At 41.5% G+C, this 22,600-nt stretch overlaps 1 protein-coding gene across 2 annotated transcripts in view; it reads right to left on the bottom strand.

Annotated features, from left to right (window-relative positions):
* Positions 1–22,600, bottom strand: part of NCAM2 (neural cell adhesion molecule 2) — a 585,384-nt gene that overhangs the window by 254,044 nt on the left and 308,740 nt on the right. For both annotated transcript variants that reach the window (XM_077294013.1, XM_077294012.1), the window contains exons 4-5: positions 22,259–22,402; positions 2,252–2,389 (exon numbers count right to left, since the gene is read on the bottom strand). In XM_077294013.1, the coding sequence (XP_077150128.1) occupies positions 2,252–2,389; positions 22,259–22,402 (282 nt within the window). The remainder of the gene's footprint in view (positions 1–2,251; positions 2,390–22,258; positions 22,403–22,600) is intronic.

A 22,600-nucleotide genomic window follows, 5' to 3' on the forward strand; every position in this document is an offset into this window, starting at 1 on the left:
AATCCGTGGGAAAATTGCTGTCCGTCGGGCTTAGAAAACGTTCAGAGGAACGTTTTTCCTGCATGTCGGAAAATCGCTCAGCGATGGGTCCTGCGCTGCTCATCTTTGGCTATAATGGAAGCCTATGGACGCAGGATCCATCGCTGACTGTGAAAAGCAGGAATCCAGTGACGGGTTCCGTCTTTTGAAACTGAGCATGTCTGGAAGAATTTCAAGTCAGGGAAATTCTCTCGCTTGCTCCCTCTCTCTTTTTACTATTGATGCTGCCTATGCAGCATCAGTAGTAACAAGATATAATGTTAACAATAAAAAAAAAATGAAATCTTACCTTCCGGTGTCCCTCGCAGCGTTACCGATGTTACTGGTAGCTAGCGTTCCCAGTAATGCATTGTGAAATGACCCGATGATGTTGCAGACCGCGACATCATCAGATTTCATTGCATGCAAGGCATTATTGGGAACCCTAGCTACCGGGAGCATCGGTAACGCTGCACAGGACGCTGGAAGGTAAGAATATTGTGATTTTTAATTTTTTAAAATTATTTTTAACCTGGGTTGTGTTGTGTAAGCGTTTTCGCAGCGGAAAACTGCTGCGAAGACGCATACACAACAGGTGCACATAACCTCGACGGGTCAGTCAGAAAAACGTGCCCAGTGCACCCGTTTTTTACAATCTGCACAGGATCCATCATTTCAACATTTTGGTGGATCCTGTGCAGATTGTAAAGATGGAAGTGTGAAAGAAGCTTAGTCACACGGAATGATGATGCAGCTACAGCATCCTCCTGTATATCACTTGGATTTTTGGATTCATGTTCACAGACTGAGATTATCACCATTTTCTATGGGATTTACCACTGAAGTCTTACTCCACAATCAGACTAGGCCTTTTTTCCCTAGGTGAAATGAACTGTGCTCTCTGACTTTCTATCCCTACACAGTACACATATAAAATGGCATTTTTGGCTGGTCCCATATCTTTTATATTGGATGTACCACCCCTCTCCGCCCCCTGATTGGCTGCAATGACCATGTGATCTGAAAGCTGCAAATCATTAAAGGGAACCTATCACCCCGTTTTTTAAAAATTAGATAAAAATAGTGTGAAATAGGGGCAGAGCTGGGCTTTACATTAGTGCCTTTTTGGTGCCTTTACACCCCCATTAGGCTGCCGAAATACCTTTGTGAAGTGGCCGTTTTGTTCTGTCACTCAAGTTGGTCAGGTCGGATGGGCGTGGTCACAGCGCTGTTTCTCCCCCAGATCAGGCTCATCATTACGTTGGTGGCATAGTGGTGTGCGCATGTCCAAAGAGAAGATCCACTGCCCAGGAGATTCAAAACAGCATGGTCTACGCTATTCGCCGTTTACCGGTGGGCGCGGCCATCTTTCCTGTGGCCGTGCGTGCGCAGATGGAGCGCTCTGCTGCCCGGGGCTTCAGGAAAATGGCCGCAGCGATCTCCATCTGCGCACGCGCAGAATCCCGTGGCCATTTTCCTGAAGCCCCGGGCAGCAGAGCGCTCCATCTGCGCACGCGCGGCCACAGGAAAGATGGCCGCGCCCACCGGTAAACGGTGAATAGCGTAGACCGCGCTGTTTTGAATCTCCTGGGCAGTGGATCTTCTCTTTGGATATGCGCACACCACTACGCCACCAACGTAATGATGAGCCTGATCTGGGGGAGAAACAGCGCTGTGACCACGCCCATCCGACCTGACCAACTTGAGTGACAGGACAAAACGGCCACTTCACAAAGGTATTTCGGCAGCCTAACGGGGGTGTAAAGGCACCAAAAAGGCACTAATGTAAAGCCCAGCTCTGCCCCTATTTCACACTATTTTTATCTAATCTTTAAAAAACGGGGTGATAGGTTCCCTTTAAGTGAAAGTCTGTCTGATGTCAGAAGCCCACTCTTTGAGTCCTCAGCATTGTGTGAAGGACACTTTTTTTGTGATCCTCCTGCATCAAATTGCTAAATATTCGTATTTGCGGGGACCTGTGGGGTCTCAAGAGCATAATAAGGGACATTCAAATAGTGGAGAATAACTTCTATGTACATTGAACTTCCAGGGAAAATCCGCACAAACTGGCGAATTCAAAGTTTTCCTGATTCGCTCATCTCTATGGATAACCAATTTAAACCTTTCTTATTTTCACTGCAAGATTTCATAAATGAAAATCCCCTGCTGACATTATAGGCAGAGAGACGCAAGAACACAATTATAATAATATTATGTAGCAATTATTTCTCACCATTCACAATGACAAAGATATCTCGGAAATCAATTTCTCCTCTAACCTCCACTCGCCCCTCACATCTGTAAATGCCTTCATCTCTTTTACTGATGTTCATAATCTGTAGATTATTGTTTGCCAACATTGCAAATCGACCTGAAAGAGAGGAAGAAGTAAACAAGGGTCAGGAAGAAATGAACTGAAGGAAGACGTGAGGCTGCTGATTCAGATTTCTAAACAGTTTTGCGCTAACACTATCAGACATTTCATGAAAAATGCATCGCCCAATTTGAAAGTAAAATGTAATTTTCAAAGTTTAATATTTTTCGTCTACGCCAAGAAAGACAACAATGTACGCTGGGAAAAAAAAGCAATATCATACCCATATTATTACACCATAGATTGTTGAACCGATGAAGAAAGAATCTGGTTTTGCACGACAATGGTTATAAGGTCATGATTAGGAGACATTATAATAGTTCTTCACATGTATTAACCCTGTCACCGACAAATAATGGCAGTAATCAAACCACAAAATCATTTCTTGTACTGGCAAAATAAATAAAGGAAAATATAATAATTATAAGGATAATATAACAAATTTTTTGTTTGTTTTTAAATGAATGTAAAATAATATTTTTTCACTTTCACCCTCGCTACTCGTTTCCCCCCCCCCACTATCCATAGAGTATAACCTGACACCTCGCTGTCCTGCACACCATCAGGTTTTATCCAAGATGTATTTGAGCTAGTTTTCAGAATGGAAAATGAGCATCGGCAATCAAATAAGAGAATAAAAAGGGTTAATAAGTGGAGAAAGATGCTCTATCTCTGATAAGATACACAGTGGATATAAAGAGTCTACACCCTCCCTGTTAAAAATACAAGGTTTATGTCTTCTTGATAGTCATAATCTGTACAAATGCAGTTGGAAACAAACTCAAATTATTACGAGGGGAAAAATAAAAATAATCAAACTAAAATAATGAAGTTCCATAAGTGTGAACGTCCTCTTATGACTGGGAAAGTGGTTGTGTTCAGAATGCAGCCAATCACATTTACAGGAATGTTGTATAGTAGTCAGTACACAACGGCCCTCATTTACAGTAGTTATGATTGACTCCATATAATGTTAAATTATTCTGGTAGGATTTTCAAGCCATGTTCTAGGTTGCATTTCACAGCAAAAGAATCTAATTGTTTACAGCTTTCAGTCAGGAGAAGGGTGCAAACATTTACAAGACTTTAACTATACCATGGGATATTCGGAAGGTGTCATCAAGAAGTGGCTTAAATTTAGCACAACAGTGAATTAGCTAGAATTAAATGTCCATCAAAAATTAATGAAAATTGGTCTAAGATGCCTAGTGCAACATTAAATGAGCTGCAGGAATGTCTGCCAAGCACTGGTTGTGTATTGCACGTGACAGCAATCTCCCATGTTCCTCATCTATATATATATATAAGAGGCATCGTGATTACTGGCTAATCCCGCCCCTGCACAGTAGCTCCACCCCCACCCCATTACCACACACAATCCCGCCCCCCACTTTACCACACACAATCCCCACCACATCACCACACACAATCATAATCCATCCCCCCACCACATTACCACACATAATCCCGCCCCCCCACCACATTACCACACATAATCCCGCCCCCCACCACATTGACACACATAATCCCGCCCACCCACCACATCACCATACATAATCCCACCCGCCCACCACATCACCAAACATAATCCCGCCCGCCCGCCCACCACATCACCACACATAATCCCGGCCCCCCACCCCATCACCACACATAATCCCACCCCCACACGCCATCACCACACATAATCCCGCCCCCCACCACATCACCACACATAATCATGCCCCCCACCACATCAACACACATAATCCCCCCCACCACATTAATACACATAATCCAGGCCCCCCACCACATTACCACACATAATCCCACCACCACCACATTACCACACATAATCTTGCCCCCCACCACATCACCACACATAATCCCGCCCGCCCACCACATTACCACACATAATCCCACCCCCACCACATTACCACACATAATACCGCCCCCCCACCACATTACCAAACATAATCCCGCTCCCACCACATTACTACAGATAATCCCACCCCCACCGCATTACCACACATAATCCCACCCCCCACCACATCACAGATAATCCCGCCCGCCACCACATTACCACAGATAACCCTGCCCCCTACCACATTACCACACATAATCCCGCCCCCCACATCACCACACATAATCCTGAACCCCATCACATTACTACAGATAATCCCACCCACCACATTACCACACATAATCCAGCCCCCCATCACATTACCACACATAATTCTGCGCCCCCAACACATGACCACACATAATCCCGCCCCCATTACATTACCACAGATAATCCCACCCCCCACCACATTACCACAGATAATCCCGCCCCCACCACATCACCACACATAATCCCACCCCCCCACTAAATTACCACACATAATCCCACCCCCCCACCAAATTACCACACATAATCCCACCCCCACAACATTACTACAGATAATCCTGCCCCCCATCACACTACCACACATAATCCCGCCCCCAACCACATTACCACACATAGTCCTGCCCCCAACCACATTACCACACATAATCCCGCCAACCCACCACAATACTAAAGATAATCACGCCCCCACCACATTACCACACATAATCCAGCCCCCCATCACATTGCCACACATAATCCAAGCCCCCCACCACATAACCACACATAATCCAAGCCCCCCACCACATAACCACACATAATCCCTCCCGCCACCACATCACCACGCATAATCCTGCCCGTCCACCACATCACCACACATAATCCTGCCCACCACATCATCACACATAATCCCACCCCCCACCACATCACCACACATAATCTCATGCCCCAACACATCACCACACATACACTATGTTCCAAATTATTATGCAAATGACATTTTTCTTGGATTTTCCTAAATGGTCAGTGCAAATGACAGTCAGTCTAATAAAAGTCATCACCCGTTAGAGTATACATCAAATTTTATTGAAGAAACCTCCCAATGATAACAGTATAATCTCCAAAATGAATAAAAACTCAAAATGCACTGTTCCAAATTATTAGGCACAGTAGTATTTCTAAACATTTTATATGTTTTAAAGAACTGAAAATGCTCATTTGTGGAATTTGCAGCATTAGGAGGTCACATTCACTGAACAAAAAAGCTATTTAACGCCAAAACATCCTAACAGGCCAAGTTACAAGTTAACATAGGAGCCCTTCATTGATGTCACCTTCACAATTCTTGCATCCATTGAACTTGTGAGTTTATGGAGAGTTTCTGCTTGTATTTCTTTGCATGAAGTCAGAATAGCCTCCCAGAGCTGCTGTTTTGATGTGAACTGCCTCCCACCCTCATAGATCTTTTGTTTGATGATACTCCAAAGGTTCTCTATAGGGTTGAGGTCAGGGGAAGATGGTGGCCACACCATGAGTTTATCTCCTTTTATGCCCATAGCAGCCAATTACTCAGAGGTATTCATTGTCATGCATGAAGATGATTTTGTTCCTGAAGGCACGTTTCTGCTTTTAGACCATGGAAGAAAGTTGTCAGTCAGAAACTCTATTTACTTTGCTGAGGTCATTTTCACACCTTCAGGAACCTTAAAGGGCCCTACCAGCTGGTTCCCCATGATTCCAGCCCAAAACATGACTCCTCCACCTCCTTGCTGACATCGCAGCCTTGTTGGGACATGGTGGCCATCCACCAACCATCCACTACTCCATCCATCTGGACCGTCCAGAGTTGCTCAACACTCATCAGTAAACAAGACTGTTTGAAAATTAGTCTTCATGTATGTCTGGGCCCACTGCAACCGTTTCTGCTTGTGAACACTGTTTAGGAGTGGCCGAATAGTAGGCTTATGCACCACAGCAAGCCTTTGAAGGATCCTACACCTTGAGGTTCGAGGGACTCCAGATGCACCAGCAGCTTCAAATAACTGTTTGCTGCTTTGTAATGGTATTTTGGCAGCTGCTCTCTTAATCCAATGAATTTGTCTGCCAGAAAACTTCCTCATTATGCCTTTATCTGCATGAACTCTGTCTGTGCTCTGTTTCAGTCACAAATCTCATCAGAGTATGATGATCACTCTTAAGTTTTCGTGAAATATCTAATTTTTTCATACCTTGTCCAAGGCATTGCACTATTTAATGCTTTTCAGCAGCAGAGAGATCCTTTTTATTTCCCATATTGCTTGAAACCTGTGACCTGCATAATAATGTGGAACATCATTTTTGAGTAGTTTTCCTTTAATTAGAATCACCTGGAAAACTAATTATCACATGTGTTTAAGATTGATTTCAGTGATTCATTGAGCCCTGAGACACAATACCATTCACGAGTTTATTTGAAAAACAAAACAATTAAATCTTTAAGACACTTAAAAATAATTTGCATAATAATTTGGAACACAGTGTAATCCTGCCCCCAAAACATCACCACACATAATCCCACCTCCCACCCCATCACCACACATAATCCCACCCCCACCACATGATCACATATAATCCCGCCCCCCACCACATCACCACACATAATCTCATGCCCCCACCCCATCACCACACATAATCCCGCCCCCCACCCCATCACCACACATAATCCCGCCCCCACCACATCACCACACATAATCCCGCCCCCCACCACATCACCACTCATATTCCCGCCTCCCAACACATCAGCACACATAACCCCGCCCCCCACCCCATTACCACACATAACCCCGCCCCCCACCCCATTACCACACATAATCCCGCCCCCCACCCCATTACCACACAATATCCCGCCCACCCACCACACATAATCCCGCCCCCAACACATCACCACACTATTGTTATTAACTTCATTTTAAGTTAATTTATCACCTGCGTAAGCGCTATTGAATGTTGTCATTATTTACTTTAGTTTAATCACCAGCAGTGTTAATTAGATAGCAATGAGCGTGCCGAGTGTTAGCTGGCTGGAAACATCTAGTATGTCATATGCGGGGTACAGTGGCAAGATGGAAGCCTTTTCCTACAAGGGAAAACAACCAAGCTCAAAAACTATGTTTTGATAAAGCCTACATCAATTTTGGCAAAAGTATGTGGGGAAATGTGATGTGTTATGATCTGATGAGAACAAAGGTGAACTTTTTTGACCACTATTACAAAATGTATGTTTGGCGCAAACCAACACTGTGCTTCACCATCAGAACACCATACTCACAGTGAATCATTGTGGAACTAGAATTATTCTTGGTGACTTTTTTCAGCAGTTGAAACTGGGGATTTAGTCAAGATGGGGGAAATTATGAACTGTTTCAAATATCAGTCAGGTTTACATCAAGACCTTCAGGTTTCTGCTAAAAAGCTGAAGATGAAAAGGAATTTTACCTTTCATCATGACAAGACCCTAAGCATATCTCCTACTCAAAAAAAGAGTGGCACAAGAAAATCAAAGTTTTGGAATGAGCTAGCCAGAACCAAGACCTGAATCCTATTGAAAATGTGTGGGTTACTTTAGGAGGGTGCTGTAAACAGAAGATGTTCTCACAATCTGACAAATATGGCTCGCTTCTGTAAGAAAGAGTGGTCAAAGATTGCCAATGCCATGTGTGCCATGCTGATAGACTCCTAACCATAAAGACTGAAAGTTATCATAAATTCACAAGGAACTTCAACAAATCATTAGTGGTTATTTATGCAACCACACAATTTTAGTTTTTTATTTTTCTTCTTCTACTTGAAAGAATTTTTAAATTCTTTAAAGGAAGAAAAAATTCTGAAATTATTCTTCTTGGTGTGATTTATCTCCTTGTCAAAAGCCTGACATTTTAACATGGGTGTGCAGATTTTTCTTAACCACTATACCTCTATAGACAGCACCAAGTTGACATAGGGAGACTTTTTGGCCATGCAATGCTCCACTAGCAATTTAAATATGTAAATAGCTTTTTTCAGAGACAAAGTGGACAGTGGCACTTATGTGGCAAGGCCATTTAAAGGGTCAAAATTGACTTTTAGGATTATTATCTGTGATAGGCACCACTAGACTTCATATCCTCTTTCTCTCTCAAGATAACTTTTGGCAAATTTTTAAAATCAGCTTATAGAAAGTTTATTGAAATTACAGTGACTATTTAAAGAGGTTTCCAGGAAATAGCGCTGGTATGAACTGATGCTCATTACCCAGGCCAGTGGCCATGTCAATAATCAGTGTTCAATGGATGATAGCCATCAGAGTCCCCTACTTGACAGCATCTGCAGCTCTTCATTTGATTAGCTGGTCTGGTATAAGATCACATACAGCATGACAGCGCAACAATGACATCGTGTCAGGCCTGCTATTTAACTGAAGGGCTGTGGGTGACGTTCCAAGACCACGGATCAATGAAGTAACCAATGGATCGGGTCATGTGAATCAATTTACACATACTCCACCATGAATTTGATATTGATGACCTATACTTATAATGCGCCATCAATACCAGATCAGTTTGACATCCGGCAACCAACTGTTCACAGTCTTGAACCCCACATTTCTGCATACTGTATCGTGGCCGTTCTCGAATACAACTGTTCATCCTTCATTGGCAATATCCTATGGGCAACAGCTGTGATCTAAATGAATAGACCTATTAGAAAAACAGACCAAATGGAATGCCCTATTATTGTAAGCAAATGAATGTAAGACTATTGTTTGGGAATGAGTTAAAGTAAAAAAAAATCTAAAAAAGAAATTAATGAGAAAAGAATGAAAAAAACCTACAATTTTTAACGCGACAATGTTTGACATTAGAGCCAATGAAATATCATGTGGTCAAGAAAAAAGTTTTTTTTTTTTTGTTATTATTTGTTAGACTGATTCATTTCTAGTTTTAGGGGGGAGACAGATATGGTCCACCTGGCCCCAGTGTTTGAGGTTGACCAAATATGCTTCTGTGTCATATAAATTGACAACTACTTTGGTACATGGTATATAAGGGATTCTGTTACAAATTTTGCTTTAGGTTACAGTTTCAGCAAAGTGGATGGAATTTATAGAAATCTCATGCCCACTATCTTTTTACGCAGTATAAACTGACCTCCAAATAAGCAACATGTCAATTTCTCTTACTGAAACACTGAGTTTTAGGGTTCATATATAAGAACCCATAAATCGGATGTGCGCTGTACAACTATTGCTCAGATAGCACATGGACAGAACACTGACCCATGTTTTTCTATAGGGCTGCTCAGATGATCAATTTTCCTTGGTGTCAGATGAAACTCATTCAAAGTTTATAGGTGCGAAAAAAAAAAAACTATTGGAACATCTGAATAGCATCTGATTTTTATGGCTATACTTCTATTATTAACCTAGGAAATGTATTGATCATGTATATTTTTAGTTTAGTTGTATGAACAACAGGCATCGCACGGATGAAAAATGGACACATGGATGGCACAAGGATAAAAATTTGAAAAAAATTGTGCGAGTTTTCTGGATTAAACTCAAATGATTTCTCATACGCCCGTTTGCAGGGGCCTTTATGTGCTGATTTTCCCCATAGAAATGCAATAGATTTAGAAAATCCAACAGCTAAAAAACAGATGTAATCCGCACATAACTATGAAAAAAAAGTTTGTCAAAGCCAAAAACAAAGCAACTTTATTTAAAACATGACATTCCAAAGAGAGCATAAGAAAACCTAAAAATGCATGTAAAACACAATGAAATGAATGCAAGAAACCTAATAGGTGCAGAAAATCTACAACTTCAAAATCTCACCAAATACTCATCGAGGGAACATAAGTAGAAATGAGCGAACCCGAACTGTAAAGTTCAGGGTTCGCACCGGTCCAGTGCTGAACTCTGGAGACCGACTTCTCCTGGAAGCCCATTCTACAGTTTAGGAGTTCAGGAGGAGAGAGATACATTTTCCTGCTCTGTCTTCAAGTTTGGGTACAGTTTTGGTACATGAACCTAAATTTGAACTAAATTTCAGTCAAAGCCGATGAACTCGAACTTTCACGGGTCCGCTCATCCCTAAACATAAGTTTAGAGCCCAGAAGCATCAAGATCTCCTCTGAGATTTGTCACCTTCCCTTTAACCACTTCCTCTCCTTGCCCTTGGGCTAAACTTACTTTATGTCAATCTATTTTCATCTGAACTATGAAAATATTTAAGTACAGGGATTACAACCAAGCTGTTAGTCTTTCATCATGACACACAGGACTGTTTCCTACATTTTGTGTATCAACTTCTTATTGATTGCACTATACATAGAACCTTATAAACACCTCACAGTAAAGTCCGGAGGCATTAAAATGCAGGACTGATTATTTGGTTGACATTTCACTACAGATCTCCGTGCAAAATTTCAGGAAAAGATTGTCATTTAGTGAACTTCTAAAAATGGCAGAACAGGACTCCACAAATTTATTGGTAAAGGTCGTCAATTACATTTTAAACTCAAAGGTCAAAATAATAAACCATTAGAATGGCTTCTTCATGTTTCTATTTGGTTTAGCAGTAAAATTGCTGACACTTTCTACGTTAGATTTAGCTGCCTTGATGTATGGATATGTGACTTTTTGCTTACACGTGCATGTTCATCTAGTAAGAATGTAGAGCAATGCCGTAGATCCGTCATATGAAAAAAAAAAGGAAGGCAATGTGGCTGATTTACTAAAAGCACAAGTGTTTCATGCTGTCTGATAAATGTGGCACATCTTTGGACTGTTTTACTCTAAATTTAGAGATGAGTGGATCTTTTAACATTTTAATTCTGTGATTGCCAAATTTTCCACCAAAAATTAGATTTGTGGCAAACAAAATTTGTGGGAATCCCAATATTAGAAAGCTTGCAATTGCTTGGAAAATATATGTGGGGGAAAAGGAGAGCGAGAGAGGGTAGACTCTGTTCACCATAAGGGCTCATGCAGAAGTTCATGCAAATCAGTCCAAGCATGTACAATAATGCAGGAACTGGTCACTGCTCTCCAGACCAGAGCATAACAGCTTCATGTATTTCTATAAGGCTGTCACGATCGGATTGGAAGAAAAAAATGCTCAGCCTGTACATTGGGGTCAGAAATTAGACCGAAATCCACAGGCATCTGCATGAGCCCTAAGAGCTTAAGGTACCTTCACACGAAACGACGCTGCAGCGATAGCGACAACGATGCCGATCGCTGCAGCGTCGCTGTTTGATCGCTGGAGAGCTGTCACACAGACCACTCTCCAGCGACCAACGATGCCGAGGTCCCCAGGTAACCATGGTAAACATCGGGTTACTAAGCGCAGGGCCGCGCTTAGTAACCCGATGTTTACCCTGGTTACCAGCGTAAAATGTAAAAAAAACAAACAGTACATACTTACATTCGCGTCCCCCGGCGTCCGCTTCCTGCACTGACTGACTGACTGAGCGCCGGCAGTAGCAGGGCACAGCGGTGACGTCACCGCTGTGCTGTGCTTTCACTTTCACTTTGCGGCGCTCAGTCAGTGTGGGAAGCAGACAGCGGAGGATGCGAATGTAAGTATGTACTGTTTGTTTTTTTTACATTTTACACTGGTAACCAGGGTAAACATCGGGTTACTAAGCGCGGCCCTGCGCTTTGTAACCCAATGTTTACCCGGTTACCAGTGTAAAATATCGCTGGTATCGTTGCTTTTGCTGTCAAACACAACGATACACGGCGATCGGACGACCAAATAAAGTTCTGAACTTTATTTTATCCTGATCGCTGCTGCGTGTCAAACTAAACGATATCGCTAGCCAGGACGCTGCAACGTCACGGATCGCTAGCAATATCGTTACAAAGTCGTTTCGTGTGAAGGTACTTTTACACTTTACAGGAGAGAGAAAATGGACACCACTGAACATATGAGCTTACACTCTATGGTTGAGAGAGATAGAGAGGAACCCACTGACCACAAGATCTTACGTTCTACTGGAGAAGAGGGGACCCTGTTGACCATAAGATCTTACACTCTTGAGGAGAAAGAGAAGATCCCGCTGACCATAAAAGCTTACACTTTACAGGGGAGAGAGATGACCTCGCTGACCATAAGAGCTTACACTCTACAGGAGAGAGAGGACCCCGCTGACCATAAGAGCTTATAACCCAAAGGGGACAGAGAGAGGGACCCGCTGACCATAAGAGCTTGCACTCTGCAGGAGAGAGAGAGAGGACCCTGCTGAGCATAAGAGCTTACAATCTACAGGAGAGAGACGACTATGCTGACCATAAGAGCTTACACTCTACAGGAGAGAGAGGACCCCATTGACCATAAGAGCTTACACTCTATGGGAGAGAGAGGACCCCACTGACCATAAGAGCTTACACTCTGCAGGAGAGAGAGAGAGGACCCTGCTGAGCATAAGAGCTTACACGCTACAGGAAAGAGAGAGGACTATGCTGACCATAAGTGCTTACACTCTACAGGAGAGAGAGGACCCCACTGACCATAAGAGCTTACACTCTACAGGAGAGAGAGGACCCCACTGACCATAGGAGCTTACACTCTACAGGAGAGAGAGGATCTCACTGACCATAGGAGCTTACACTCTACAGGAGAGAGAGGACCCCACTGACCATTAGAGTTTACACTCTTCAGGAGAGAGAGATGACCCCACTGACCATAAGAGCTTACACGCTACAGGAGAGAGAGGACTATGCTGACCATAAGAGCTTACACTCTACAGGGGAGAGAAGACCCCACTGACCATAAGAGCTTACACTCTACAGGAGAGAGAGGACCCTGATGACCATGAGCTTACACTCTACAGGAGAGAGAGGACCCCACTGATCATAAGAGCTTACACTCTACAGGAGAGAAAGGACCCCACTGACCATAAGAGCTTACACTCTACAGGAGAGAAAGGTCTCCCCTGACCATAAGATCTTATATTCTACAGGAGAAAAAGAGAACTTTGCTGACCATAAGGACTCTAAACGAGACAGAGAAAACCACCATGGGATCTGTTTTTTTTTTTACACAATCAAAGACTTATTTCATCTGAAATATGGAGATTAGTACCAACTGCGATATTTTTTTCAAGGAAACATTCGGTCCATGTGAAATAAACAGTCATCTGGACAGCCTTACTGGATAACATTGGTCAGAGTGCTATCAGGTTTTTTTCATGGACAAGATGACAAACACAGCCTTTGGGTTCGCTCACACTGGCGTATAAATCACACAAGTGCAATGTGAGAAAACATCACATTGTACTCTGACCAATGTTATACAATGATTCAGTGCTCATCTCTGCGAGTCTTTTCTCTGCTCAGATCGGACTGAGAAAAAATTAGCAGCATGCTGCGATTGTCTGCGAGAATAGTAGTGCACTCGCCAATGCAAGCCAATGGGTGCGAGAAAAAAATCGCCCAGGACACGAACCATGCATGTTCCGCTACATTTTTATTCACACATCTCAAAGGAAACCTGGCATTTCATCAGCCAAGGACACAGCCCGAACCGTCAGAAAAGAATAGATAGAATAGATAGAAATATGTCAGTGAGATACATACATATAATCAATGCTTTGCATGAGTAGTTTTCTGTACTGGAGAGGTGCAAATTGGTTTGGTAGAAAATATTGTAAGTGAGTGACAAATTTGCTGCTGGTTAGATTTGTTAATTGAAAAGGTGCAAATGAATTCTAATTGGAGTAAAAGGACTATTAACTGGGCTGCAATAAATGTGGTGCAAAGGATTTAAGGCTGTGTGGACACAACACTCTTTTTCAAGAAGATTCTTCCCTATAAAAGAAACATAATGCACAGAAATGCAAAACCGACATTCTGCATATGTTCCGCCTTATGCCACTTCTTTTAACTGTTTTAGGAATTCCTGAAGCAGATAAAAAAGTGACATGTTCAATCTACGGATATTTTGTGCTGGGAAGCCACCTGCTCTGTATACTTAAAGGGACTCGGCCCATAATGACTGTTCAAACCAAGTGTATGCCCTCGGTGCACTAAGATGTGGCCAGTCTTTTAACTGTACCTTTCCACCTGCTTGTTTTCCCTCAATCTCCACCCCTCCTCTCTTCTTTGATTGACAGAAGGGCAGAGATAGATGGAAAACAAGCAGTTGATGGGAAGGTGCAATGCAACAAGTGCCTGTACTTGGACAGTTTCGCAGCACGATGGCTCAGTGGTTAGCACTGCAACTTTGCAGTGCTGGGGTCTTGGGTTCAAATCCCACCAAGGACAACATCTGCAAGGAATTTGTATGTTCTCCACATGTCTGCATGGGTTTCCTCCGGGTTCTCCAGTTTCCTCCCGCATTCCAAAGACATACTGATAGGGAATTTAGATTGTTAGCCCCACCGGGGACAGTGATGATAATGTGTGCAAACTGTAAAGTGCTGCGGAATATGTTAGCTCTATATAAAAATAAAGATTAATATTATTCTGTGATGACATTCTCCCTTTAACAGAGTAGAGCAAAAGATCAGAGCCACCACAACAACAACAGCAAAACCTCCGATGTTGGTTCAGACAAACGTCCGCCAATGTTTTCCTGAAGCAACTTCACCTGAGAAAGTGCAGTGGCTGTGCCAGCACCTAAGAGAAGTCATGTGCACATTGCCTTTGGCCTCATCAGTGTTTTGGATCCGTTTGTCATTAGTGTTTGGTCAGTGTGTCATTAGTATATGATCTCCTGACGAAGCTGCTTGCCTTAGCGGCGAAACGTGCATCGAGGTGCCTGGTTACCCCCATACCACACCATGACTACTGATTATGTATAGGTCTATGATTAATATAGTCTCTATCTGATTGTAATATTCACACATGCTGCAGTTTCAATTTAGTTAATATTGAGGCGCTGTTTTATATCTGTTGTGATTATTTAATACATAGGAGCAACACTTCCACTTCCTTAGACAATCATGCATAATTCTTTTAGCATGGATATTACCTTACTTATAAATATCTACACATTCAAGCCAACGTACGCCTATATCACAGTGGGGTCATTTGTTTCTATCTGCTTCTGTCTTCTGTCTAGCATTATTTATTTATGTGGTTGCCTTTGGTATACCACTGTATGTATTGCATTGTATTAATAATATTTGCTATTTATATTTGCACTATTTGGATCCCAGTATCTCTTTATTGCACCCAATCGGTTTATATATGCTCTTTTATTTGAGGGTACTATATTTTTGAAGATGATTATATGTTTTATGTTAATATGCAGATACGGGGTTAATCTGCAGGTTAATAGCATTCTGAACTGGCCCAGCACCCACACTGAGACCCCTACTACTGGTAGGAAATTATCTTTTTAGTTTTTGGCAATGTTCTGGATTCAGTCACCGCTCTGAGTATATTGAGCAGCTGCTGTAAAAGCACTGCCGGCAATGACTGACAGCAGGCGGCTCATCATTACTATACACAGAGTGGTGACTGAACCTACGCCGGCACCACTCCCGTGACTGAAAGCTGAATGTTACAGGTAAAAATAGAGTTCATTTCCTTCCGGAATAGGGGTCTAAGTGCCGGTGTCAGGCACGTCAAGAATGCTATTAACCCCTTTCTGACCTCGGACGGGATAGTACGTCCGAGGTCAGATCCCCTGCTTTGATGCAGGGCTCCACGGTGAGCCCGCATCAAAGCCGGGACATGTCAGCTGTTTTGAACAGCTGACATGTGCCCGCAATAGCGGCGGGTGAAATCGCGATTCACCCGCCGCTATTAGCAAGTTAAATGCCGCTGTCAAATGCAAACAGCGGCATTTAACCGGCGCTTCCGGCCGGGCAGCCGGAAATGAGCGCATCGCCGACCCCCGTCACATGATCAGAGGTCGGCGATGCTTCTGAATAGTAACCATAGAGGTCCTTGAGACCTCTATGGTTACTGATCACCGGCAGCTGTGAGCGCCACCCTGTGGTCGGCGCTCACAGCACACCTGCATTTCTGCTGCATAGCAGCGAACATCAGATCACTGCTATGTAGCAGAGCCGATCATGTTGTGCCAGCTTCTAGCCTCCCATGGAGGCTATTGAAGCATGGCAAAAATACAAAAAAAGTAAAAAAAATGTGAAAAAAATAAAAAAAATATAAAAGTTTAAATCACCCCCCTTTCGCCCCATTCAAAATAAATCAATAAAAAAATAATCAAACCTACACATATTTGGTATTGCCGCGTTCAGAATCTCCCGATCTATCAATAAAAAAAGCATTAACCTGATCGCTAAGCGGCGTAACGAGAAAAAAGAGAAAAAAATTCGAAACGCCAGAATTATGGTTTTTTGGTCGCCGCGACATTGCATTAAAATGCAATAACGGGCGATCAAAAGAACATATCTGCACTGAAATGGTATCACTATAAACGCCAGCTTGGCACACAAAAAATAAGCCCTCAACCGACCCCAGATCATGAAAAATGGAGACGCTACGAGTATCAGAAAATGGCGCAATTTTTTTTTTTTTTTTTTAGCAAAGTTTGGAATTTTTTTTAACCACTTAGATAAAAAATAACCTAGTCATACTAGGTGTCTATGAACTCGTAATGACCTGGAGAATCATAATGGCAAGTCAGTTTTAGCATTTAGTGAACCTAGCAAAAAAGCCAAACAAAAAACAAGTGTGGGACTGCTCTTTTTTTGCAATTTCACCTCACTTGGAATTTTTTTCCTGTTTTCTAGTACAAGACATGGTAAAACCAATGATGTCGTTCAAATGTACAACTTGTCCCACAAAAAATAAGCCCTCACATGGCCAAATTGACAGAAAAATAAAAAAGTTATGGCTCTGGGAATGAGAGGAGCGAAAAACGAACACGGAAAAATGGAAAATCCCAAGGTCATGAAGGGGTTAACCTGCAGATTAACGCCATATCTGCAGGTTAATAGCATTTTTTTCATAACAGGTTCTCTTTAATCATGGCCAGAAAATGGATCCATAGACTTGCATTGTATTTTTCATAAGTGCTGCTGGTAAAAAAAAAAACATCTCTGAGTCTTTCATGCATACACTATCTGTGAAAAAACATGGACATCTAAATAGCGACATAGGTTATAACAGGTATTTGTAAGACACGAATAGAACACATATGTGCCACACTGACATGCGAGTAAGGTATTAGACAGTTTTTTTGGGCACAAATTAAGTCAGAAATCTGGATCATGTAGCTTAGTCTGCCCCATTGGGTAAAATGACACTATTACATCAAATATCAGCTTTTTTGATAAAATATTAAATAGGCTTTTTTATCCTGATACTATAAATGTTACTTTAGGATTTTATTTGAAGACTATAGAATGCTTAATTTATAGAATATTTTTCATTTTTGTGAGAAAGTACAAATTAATCGACACAGGGAGGAATATTAACAAACTGAAACCTGTGAAACCAAAACTAATTAAAACAATGATAGACAACCAAGATGAGAAAATTTAATTAACAAACTGTTATGTGAAAGCGAATATGAATAGTCTGATACATAATACATTACTGCATTTGCACTTGTTTTTTGTCTAGTTTTTAGTGTTTAAGGATATGTTCATCCTTTGTGTCTTTTCAGAATTATTTCCTGCACTAAAAACCAGACTGATGAACAATACGCACATTTAGTCACAACAATATAACATGTTTTAACACATTATCAATCTGATGCAAGACATATAAGATAGTCATAGCTATAATATAGTTATATTATATACATAGTTATATATAGTTATAGTTAAAGTCAGAAATGCAAAATAACCAAGGGATAGGTAGATAATGTATATGTATATATATATATATATATATATATATATATATATATATATATATATATATATATATATATATATATACATACAGCTATGGTAAAAATTAAGAGACCACTGCAAAATGTTCAGTTTGTCTGATTTTTCTCTTTATAGGTATATTTTTGAGTAAAATGTAGATTGTTCTTTTGTTCTATAAACTTCTGACAACATGTCTCCGAATTTCCAAGCAATACATTTTGTATTTTTTTCTGATAAGGGGACATGGTCAAAATTAAAAACTCCCCAGTGCTTTCATATCTCAAATAATGCAAGAAAACAAGACCATAATCATTTTGAAACAACAATACTAATGTTTTAACTTAGAAAGAGTTCAGAAATCAATATTTTGTGGAATAACCATGATTTTTAATCACAGCTTTCATGCGTCTTGGCATGCTTTCCACCAGTCTTTCATACTGCTTCTGGCGCAAAAATGTAAGCAGTTCTTCTTTGTTTGATGGCTTGTGACTATCCATCATCCTCTTGATTACATTCCAGAGGTTTTCAATGGGGTTCAGGTCTGGAGATTGGGCTGCGCATGACAGGGTTTTGATGTGGTGGTCTCTTAATTTTTGCCAGAGCTGTATATAAATAAATTTAAAAAAACTGACCGTCACATCCAAACATAAACTAAGTGTGAACAGGTGCTAACCTAGAGTCACCAACTCATATACACTCAAACACTTGTATATATACAGTATGAGCTTTTATGAGGTTCTTCTCCTGTCACTCTTATGACCAGTGGTAAACTCACTCTCTTTTGTAGAATGCAAGTTATTTTCAGTGGGGTCCTCTCTTTTTCTCTCTTTCTCTCCTGTAGAGTGTAAGCTCTTATGGTCAGTGGGGTCCTCTCTCTCCTGTAGAGTGTAAGCTCTTATGGTCAGTGGGGTCCTCTCTCTCTCCTGTAGAGTGTAAGCTCTTATGGTCAGTGGGGTCCTCTCTCTCCTGTAAAGTGTAAGCTCTTATAGTCAGTAGTGTCTTCCATCTCTTTCTCTCTCTCCTGCAGAGAGTGACTTCGTATAATCAGTGGGGTCCTCTCTCTCCCCAGTAGAGTGTAAGCTTTTATGGTCAGTTGGGTCCTCTCTCTCTTCTGTAGAGTTTAAGCTCTTATGGTCAGTGAGGTCCTCTCTCTCCTGCAGAGTGTAAGATCTTATGGTCAGCGGGGTCCTCTCTCTCTCTTCTGTAGAGTGTAAGCTCTTATGGTCAGTGGGGTCCTCTCTCTTCTGTAGAGTGTAAGCTCTTATGGTCAGCGGGGTCCTCTCTCTCTCTTCTGTAGAGTGTAAGCTCTTATGGTCAGCGAGGTCATCTCTCTCTCTTCTGTAGAGTGTAAGTGTTATGACCTGGTGGTTAAGAGGCCACACTGAAATGACCTGGTGGCTAAAACGCAATATGGGACGAGCTCTGAGGAGTTGGTATCTCTACTGACCGCAGTCCCTAATCCTAACAACAACACTAGTAATAGCCGTGGGATGTTCCTGACTCTCCCTAGACACATCTTCACAGCCTAAGACTTAACTACCCCTAAAGAAGGAAATAGAAAGCTATCTTGCCTCAGAGAAAACCCCAAAAGGAAAGATAGCCCCCCACAAATATTGACTGTGAGTGGAGAGGGAAATGACATACACAGAAATGAAATCAGTTTTCAGCAAAGGAGGCCAATACTAACTTGATAGACAGAGAGAAAAGGATACTGTGCGGTCAGTATTAAAAACTACAAAAATCCACGCAGAGTTTACAAAAATGAACTCCACACCGACTCACGGTGTGTAGGGGCAAATCTGCTACCCCAGAGCTTCCAGCTAGCCTGAATATGACATAGCGACAAGCTGGACAAAATGAGACATATTTGCAAAGCAATAGAGTACAAAGCAAATGGACAAACAAGAACTCAGAAACTTATCTTTTGCTGACAAGGACAGGCCATATGAGAAATCCAAGGAGAGAACAAAATCCAACCTAAGACAATGACAGCTGGCATGAACTAAAGCCCAGAGCAGGTTTAAATAACAAACCCAGGCAAGGTGATCAGTGAATGCAGCTGCTACAGCCAGCTAAAGGAGCAGCAGTTCCACTCGAAACCACCAGAGGGAGCCCAAGGGCAGAACTCACAAAAATACCATTAGCAGCCACAGGAGGGAGCTCCAGAACGGAATTCACAACATGTAAGCTCTTATGGTCAGCGGGGTCCTCTCTCTCTCCTTACATATATTTTCTGAGATATTAGAAGTTTTCCAATATTGAGATTCATGCACATTTATTCATCGCAAAACCAATTTTTGGGGAAAATTTGATTAAGTTGGCGAATTGCTAAATTCAAATTTAAAAAGATCCACTCATCTCTAATATATCTGTACATATAAAACTAACCTCAGGTTTTTACCTGCAGGTTCATTTTACATCTAATGTGTATCAGAAAAAATTAAGAGCTCTTTTGAAGATTTCATAAACCTATCATTAGTAGGCATGGCTAGAAGTGGCCCTGAAGGGGTAAACTATTTTGAACATATATTTATTAAGAGGTTCCCTGATGAAAAGCAGAACACAGCGTGTGCTGCTACTGAGATCCCCATCTTTAAACTATAGTCTATGAAGAAAGCCATCAACTTGTTCAGTTCTCTTACAGTGTCGTTATAGAAGAGATAATTAAAGGGGTTTTCCACTTTATCCTTATTGTAAAATATTTGTTTGGGGTCAATTTGTGTCACTTACCAATGTATACCTTTTTTTGGATCTCCTGCACAGTTTTCCTGTTCTCAAAAAGATAGTTGAAGGATGAGCATGTGACCAGACTTGTCCTTCAGCCTCGTCCAATTAAATATCACCTTTCCTATATGCCTTGTTTTTCTATTGGATGAGGATCATGGTCAGAGTAGGTCACATGATCCTCCATCAGTAGTCAGAAAAGAGCTGTGTGGTGGAGGGCACTAAAATATAAAGAAGGAAACCCTGTAATAGTATATTAAAAGCAACTATCACAAAGTCCCTGACAAATTTTGGTAAAGTAAAATAATCAACCACTTTCAATTCATAGTTACTGTTGTAAATTCTGCTCTTTGGCTCCCTCCGGTGGTTGTAAGTGGTAGCGCTGCTGTCTCCAAATCGCAGCATTTGTCAGGTGTGTTCACTTTTTGCAATTCTGACTGGGCTATTTAGTCTTGCTTCACCCTTTAGTCAGTGCCAGTTGTCCATTGTTCCTGGAGGATTCACATCTCTGCCTGGTCTTTCCTGCTTTGCAGTTCATTTCAACAAAGATAAGTTCTGGCTTTGATTTTTTGCTGTCCACATGCTGTGGCCTTATTGTTCAGTTCTTTTCCATGTTTTTGTCTTTTCCAGCTTGGTCTGTATAAGGATTTGTTTAGCCAAGCTGGTATCTCTGGAGATGCAGATATACCCTCCATATCTTTAGTTAGCTGTGGAGATTTTGTATTTTCTGTGGTTGATATTTTCTAGTGTTTTAATACTGACCGCATAGTACTCTGTCCTATCCTTTCTATTTAGCTAGAAGTGGCCTCCTTTGCTAAATTCTGATTTCAGTCTGTGTATGTTTTTTCCCTCTCCTCTCACAGTCAATATTTGTGGGGGGCTGTCTATCCTTTGGGGATTTTCTCTGAGGCAAGATAGTTTTCCCTTTTCTATCTCTAGGGGTAATTAGTCCTCCGGCTGTGTTGAGATGTCTAGGGAGCGCTAGGTACATTCCACGGCTACTTCTAGTTGCGGTGTTAAGTTCAGGGTCTGCGGTCAGTACAGGTACCACCTTCTCCAGAGTACGTCTCATGCTGCTCTTAGGCCACCAGATCATAACAAGTTACCAAAGGACTGTTAGGGTTCTCCAGGGTTGACACAGTTCCAACTAATTATTTTGTTGGGCCCATTTTAAACTGTAGCTAATAGATGACGGTCCTACATCTGTGACCCCACTATTAAATTAGTATTTCAAATAGATTCCTGAGAATGGATTCTAGAAATCAAACACCTCAAACCAAACACCCCTCAAAATAAGCCATTTTCTGCATCCACATTAACTCAGATTTTAAACAGTTTTCCTAATAATCTGTATATGAAAGACAAAACATGAAATCACTTCTGAAATATAAAGAATAAATTAAAAGATATTCTACAACTTATAAATGAAAGCTAAAACCTCAGGTGAAAAACATAACTTAAAACGTTACCAAAATACTAACTGTCATCAATGTCTGTTACATCTCCACCGTTACTCAACCATCGGACCATTGGAGCAGGCGAGCTGCTGACATGGCAGACCACTTCTGCATCTTCCCCTTTCCGGAATTCCTGGGGTGACCTGACCTCTTCAAATGTCAGTTTCTCTAACGTAAAGAGAAATTTAATATTATTTCAATTGTCAATGAGGTACAATAAAATATCTACATAGTATATATAAAATACAATTCAAATTTCAAATACTCGTGTCTTGTAAAAATTTCAAGTAATTTGGAGGTGGAAGCCACGTAGTGATGGAGTCAGAAGTCAAAATATAGGTGTGCAGAGGTAGAATTCGCACCGAG

Source organism: Ranitomeya variabilis, chromosome 3 (genome assembly GCF_051348905.1).
Source record: "Ranitomeya variabilis isolate aRanVar5 chromosome 3, aRanVar5.hap1, whole genome shotgun sequence".
Taxonomy (NCBI): Eukaryota; Metazoa; Chordata; class Amphibia; order Anura; family Dendrobatidae; genus Ranitomeya; species Ranitomeya variabilis.